Below are 6,306 nucleotides of genomic sequence, written 5' to 3'. Positions count from 1 at the left end.
CTCAACGTATGCTAAACCCTAGCCTACCGCCGCCGACCTGTTTCATGGATTCCGGCCAGGTCGTTCGCAGTACCGCGGACAATTCTGCTCTCAATCTCCCGGTGATTTCGAATAACTTCACGCTCAACGCTTCTAAGCAGACGGATGCTGTTCCGACTGTCTTGATCTCTAATCCGACGCTTGCACCTACTTCCTCTTCCATGGCGCCTACTTCGACTGCTGGTGCTTTAATGTTTCCTGCTGATGGCAGTCCCACCCTACATAACAACAACCAAAATCCTCCCATTAGGGTTTCGCAAAACCCTAACTTGCATGTAAAGCAGGCTGAAAACATTCCAAAGCCTGCGTACGCTGAAGTTGTTATCCCAAGAGATAGGAGAACCGATGTGCCGGCGCACCGTTTTCAGGCATTTACACATAAGAAGGAGGGAGATGTTGTGACTATCTCCATTCCTCATAAATTTTACCAGAAACAGTTAGAATCCTTCCAATATGCTCTGATTGGTAGAATGATTTTTCGGAAAGGAGAGAAGCCGAAGCCACTTTTGGAAATACAACGTGAACTACAAAACGTTTGGAAACTGTCGGATTGGTAGTGCATTCCTATGGGGAAAGGATTCTTTACGCTAAAGTTTAAGTCCATGGAGGATAAAAAGATTGCAAAAGCCAAGCCTGTTTTGGAGTTGACTTCGGGGTGCGTTAGACTACGCGAATGGACAAAATTCTTTGACCCTTATAAAGAATCGTCATCCATAGCACAAATCTGGGTGAGAATTTATAATCTCCCCTTGGAGTTTTGGCATCCAGAGGTGATTGCGGTTATTGGACGTGCGGTAGGGCATCCGATTCGTATTGAAAGTAGCGCTGCTGCGGGTGCAGTAGGACACTTTGCTCGAGTTTTGATTGAAGTGGATCTATCAACACCTTTACTGGAGGGAGTTTATATTGATGAAGGAACTTCTTCTTGCTATGTGAAATTTAGCTATGAATCCATGCCTTTATATTGTTCACGTTGTAGAATCACCGGACACACTGTTGATAGATGCCGCCGGCATCCTGATAAGCCTGTTGCGGTGGCAAATGAGAGTCGCCCTGTGGAGACTAACAAGAGTTGGCAATCGAAAGATAGAACGGAGGAGAATTTGGAGAAGGGGGAGGGAGCACGCATTACTTCCAAGAGTAATGGTGCTTCGTCGTCTACCAATACCAATAGCAACAGGTTTGCTGCTCTGACGGAGGACGTGGAGGTGGAGATGCCAATTTTAGGCAGCAGAGCTACTGTTGAGATTGAGCCGAACCCCCTGGGTACTTTGCCATCAGGGCGGGATTCTCGAGAGCAGGTCACAATGCAGGTGGTGGATGCCTCGCCTGTCACTTTAGTGGAATTGCCCGACAAAAGTAAGTTAGATGATCCGAAGGAAAATTCCAATGTTAATGATGTGGCCGTTGAAAACAGGGATCAAGCTAACTGCCACTCGGCAGCGGAAGAGGAGAGGACGATTGAAAGTGCCTCTGAGGTAAAAGCATTAGCGGTTGAAAATGCTATGAAAATACAACGGTTAGAGCAATACTTAACTGATAGGGATTCACATACGGAGGATGCCGGAGAACATGCTGCTACACACGTCAAAAGAGGGAGAGGGCGACCTCCTGGAGTGGGACGAGGAAGGGGCTTCCGACCCATATCTCAGGTCACAGAGGAGAGCATTAAACATCGCTTGAGACAAAAGGCAGAGCTTGGGTTGCACCCAAGGGATTTTGTTGTGGATTCGACAGACTCGGCTCCTTTGAGGGCCACGCAGAATGTGGGGAATAGGTCCTGGGCGGATGAGGTTGAGGCGGGAGAGCACCCGCTCCCTAAAATCGGTTTTTGATGAATATTTTAGTTTGGAACATTCGGGGGCTTACGGATGCTTCTAAACTGCTTCTTAAAGAGCACTGTCGCTCTTTTAAGCCTATTATTTTGGGTTTGATTGAACCTAAAACTGCTTTTCGTAATACTGGTTATTCGTTTTGGAATTCTCTAAATATGATTCCCCAGCATCAGAACAACCGGCTTCCTCGTTGCTCTAATATTTGGATTTTTGCGCAGCCTTCGGTGATTATGTCAACGGTGTTTTCTTCTCCCCAGGTTGTGATTGTGGACTGCTCTTGGCAGAATCTGGACTGTCGTTTGGCGGTTATTCATGGATCGAATGATCCCATTGCGAGGAGAGAGTTGTGGATTATCCTACTACATTTTGCTCACGGAAACACTGTTTTTATAGGTGATTTTAATGCTATAACTGGCTCTCATGAGAGGATTAGTGGGGTTATGCCTCCAAGGGGTTCTTGTCGTGATTTTCGCAAGTTTATTGATGATTCGGGATTTATAGAGTCGCCTACTTCTGGCCTTCGTTTTACTTGGTCTGGCCGTCGTTTTCTGCCTAGACATGTGGAATCGTTACTTGATCGTGCTCTTTTTTCGCACTCTTTTGCGAATCTTTGGGGTTCTATTAATACTCATGTTCTGCCTCGAGCGACCTCTGATCATTCGCCGTTGCTCTTGCAATGCTCGTTTGCTGCTCCTCCTGCTAAACGATCTTTTAAATTTCTTAACATGTGGACAACTCATCCGAGTTTCTTGGAGACGGTAAGTAGCTCGTGGAGTGTTATGGTTGATACTCGCTGCCCCATGCTTACGGTGATGCTAAAATTAAAGCGACTCAAGGGAGTGCTTAAGAGTTGGAACAAATCTATTTTCGGGAATGTTGATTCGGGTATTGCGAATATTCAGAGGGAATTGGAGGAGGTTCAAGACAAAATTTCGAATCTTGGTTATTCGAATGAGAGATTTGACGAGGAAATACGTTGTGAGGCGAGGCTCAACACCCTTATTTCTCAGAAAAACAGTATTCTTCAACAAAAGAGCAGGGTGAAGTGGCTTACTGATGGTGATAAAAATACTTCATTTTTTCACAATATGTTGAAGTTTAGAAAGGAGAAGCTTCACATTGGGCATATGCGCATTGGGGAGGATGTAGTGTATGAGCAGGACGTCATTGAACAGCACATTATCACGCATTTTTCCTCTCTGTTTTCGGAAATCTCGCCTTCTACGGTTGATGTGGTGGATATCGAAGCTAACATAGAGGAGGTCATTTCGGAGGAGCAAAATCGGGGACTGATCATGATACCAGATGATGCTGAAATTACTGCTGCGGTTTTTGGGCTAGGCGCAAGTAGTGCCCCGGGACCAGATGGGTTCTCCGAAATGTTCTTTCAAAGCTGTTGGAGTGTTATCAAGCATGACGTGATCAAGGCGGTTAAAAGCTTCTTTGTTTCCTCTTATCTCCCGCAAGGTTGCAACGCGAATACTTTGATCTTAATTCCCAAAAAAGAGGTGGTGGACACGGTGTCGGACCTTCGGCCGATCATTTTGGCCAACTTTCTTTTCAAAATCATATCTAAAGTTCTGGCTACTCGTCTCAGTAAAGTAGCTGCTTCTTCTGTTACGCCGAACCAGTTCGGTTTTATTTCGGGGAGGTCTATACATGACTGTATTGTCTTGGGTTCTGAGGGTTTCAATACCATGCAACGTGTTAATCGTGGATCGAATTTTGCCTGCAAAATTGATATTCATAAGGCGTTTGACACTATTAAATGGGATTTTATCATGAAGGTCCTCCGTGCTTTGGGTTATCATACGCAGTTTATCCGTTGGATTGGGATCATTTTTGCTTCGGCCAGAATTTGAATCATTTTTAACGGCCGCCTCAGTGGGTACTTCGCTTGCTCTCGTGGGGTGAGGCAGGGCGATCCCCTCTCGCCCATCATTTTTGGAATTGCGGAGGATGTCCTGAGTCATATCTTTCACAATTGTGTTAATTCTAGGCATCTTATTCCTATGGGGTTTACTCGCTCTGCCAATTTTCCGACCCATCTATTATATGCTGATGACGTGCTTCTTTTTTGTCGAGCGTCCGTCAGAAACGCCAAAAAGATTAGACACATCTTGGATTACTACGGTGAGCTGTCTGGGCAGGTTTGCAGTCTGGAGAAATCCAGGATTTTCTTTGGAAAGGGTGTCTCGCATGCTATGAAAAACGGCATCAATAATGTCTTGGGCTTCACTCAGGGAGCGCTTCCAACTACTTATTTGGGGGTGCCGTTGTTCGTCGGGCGGCCGCGGGCTTCCTACTTCATGGGCATCAAAGATCGGATTGTGCAGAAATTCTCTAGATGGAAGGGCTCACAATTATCGATGGCAGGTCGCCTCTGTCTCATCAATTATGTTATTCAGAGTTCGATTGTACACTCAATGATGGTGTTTAGATGGCCTAAAACGTTGCTTCATGAGTTGGACAGGAAGTGTCGAAACTTTGTTTGGACAGGCAATGTGGATAAAGGCCCTACTTGTGGGGTAAGCTGGGGAAGGTGTTGTGCGCCGAAAGAGGATGGAGGACTTGGTATTCGTTCGTTTTCGGTGATGAATAGGTGCTATTTGATGAAGATGGCGTGGAAGCTGATTAGAGGTCAGGAGTTTGTTTTTAATCTGATGAGATCTCGATACTTGGATGAGTTTTGCTTAGCAAAGGACTTTGTGGTGGGGTCCTCGGTTTGGTTGGGTTTAAAGCCGGAAATTGGGGAGCTGGTGGAAAACTCCTACTCGTTGGTGGGGAAAGGGCATCACACTCGGTTTTGGACTGACGATTGGCTAGGTTATAAGCTTTGCGATAAGCTTGCTATTCCTATTTTCATGCATGATTTTCTGACTCAATCGGTGGCGGACTATTTAGTGAATGGGATTTGGCACTTCTCGGCAAACTTTGTGGAGAATCACCCTGATATTGTTGTTGATATCATCACGTTTCCACTTGAGGGAGAGGAGGACTCTCGTTTTTGGAAAAACTCTCTTCGCGGGGACGTCACGGCTGCTCTAGCCTTTGCTCAGACAGGTCACCGTTTTCCGAAGGTTTGTTGGGGTTCGTGGATTTGGAACAACTACATTCCAGAGCGTCGCTCTATTGTTTGCTGGCGTATTATTCATGAGAGATTGCCTACTTTAGACAGATTGATTCGCAATGGTTTAATTACTCCTAACTACTGTTGTTTCTGTATGAATAATGCGGAAACCATTGATCATATCTTTTGGAAGTGTTCGAAAGTTTCCATCATCTGGCAGGAAGTTCTGGCATGGTTTCAAGTTCCCCAACTTTTGGAGTGTGCCGATATTAATATGTTTTTAGTGAACGCTTGGGCAACTTCGTTTTCTTCGCTTATTCAAAGTTTCTGGAAGCTGGGAGTTATTACTACTCTTTGGTCTATTTGGTCGTGGCGGAATAAGGTTATCTTTGATGGCGTGAAGTTTGCTCATCAACGTGTGTTAACCTTTGTGAAAGCTTCTTTTAAGGAAGTGGATGGTGCTTTTGCTCGTATAGGCCACACCTCTAATGAGTGGTCGGATTATTTAGTCACCCGTGCTATTGGGATTTCCACTCGGGCGGCGCCGCCACCAACTTATGTTTGCGTGCATTGGTGGCCTCCTGTTGAGGATTGGATCAAAGTTAACACGGACGGGGCGGCTGTGGGCGCGCCCGGGGAGATGGCAGCTGGTGGGGTGTATAGAGATAAGTTTGGGGTGGTCAGAGGTTGTTTCCATTTGAATGGTGGCAAAGGATATGCGTTTGAGGCGGAATTACTTGCGGTGATCACTGCGATTAATATAGCGCATTCGCGTGGTTGGTATAAACTCTGGTTGGAAGCTGACTCTAGCTATGTCGTGAAGCTCTTAGAAGAAAGAACTCTTGATGTTCCCTGGCGTTTTCATGCAGCGTGGAAAGTGACTCTTACGCGACTAATGGATTTCACTCTTCGGGTCTCTCACATCTTTCGCGAAGGTAATGCAGTTGCGGATTCGATGGCTAACCTCTCTTGTCCGGAGGGCTGGTGGCCTCATGGGATTGATAGGATCAAAGACTTGGTGATCGCGGACATGGCAACTCATAGTTTTTTGCGCAAAGTGCGCTGATCGGCGGGATTGAGGTGGCTGATCTCTCTCCGGCGTTCTGACAGTTGGTACGCTGGTGGGCGCTCTCTTCGGCTTCCTCTCACTGTTGGTACGTTGGTGGGCGTTTGGTGGCGGCCTTGGTGTTTTTCTCTGGCCTGCAGATGATGACGGGAGCTTTGGCGTGGCTCTCGTGGTGTGTTCTTGGTGGGAGGCTTGGCTTTTTCTTGGTTGTTCTTTGTTCGAACATCTGGTGTGCAGTCTGCTGGTGTGCTGCATGTCCTGTTCGGGTTCTCACGGTGGTTGTTGAAGGGTGACTC

General features: G+C 46.4%; 1 protein-coding gene across 1 annotated transcript; it reads left to right on the top strand.

Moving 5' to 3' along the window:
• Positions 1 to 605: 605 nt before the first annotated feature.
• LOC130990908 (uncharacterized) lies at positions 606 to 1,874 on the top strand. Its single transcript, XM_057915136.1, has one exon. It carries the CDS (start codon positions 606 to 608, stop codon positions 1,872 to 1,874), a length of 1,269 nt encoding a protein of 422 aa, XP_057771119.1.
• Positions 1,875 to 6,306: the final 4,432 nt, after the last annotated feature.

The sequence above is a fragment of the Salvia miltiorrhiza genome, chromosome 6 (assembly GCF_028751815.1).
Source record: "Salvia miltiorrhiza cultivar Shanhuang (shh) chromosome 6, IMPLAD_Smil_shh, whole genome shotgun sequence".
Classification (NCBI taxonomy): Eukaryota; Viridiplantae; Streptophyta; class Magnoliopsida; order Lamiales; family Lamiaceae; genus Salvia; species Salvia miltiorrhiza.
This window is presented reverse-complemented; position numbering and strand designations above follow the sequence as displayed.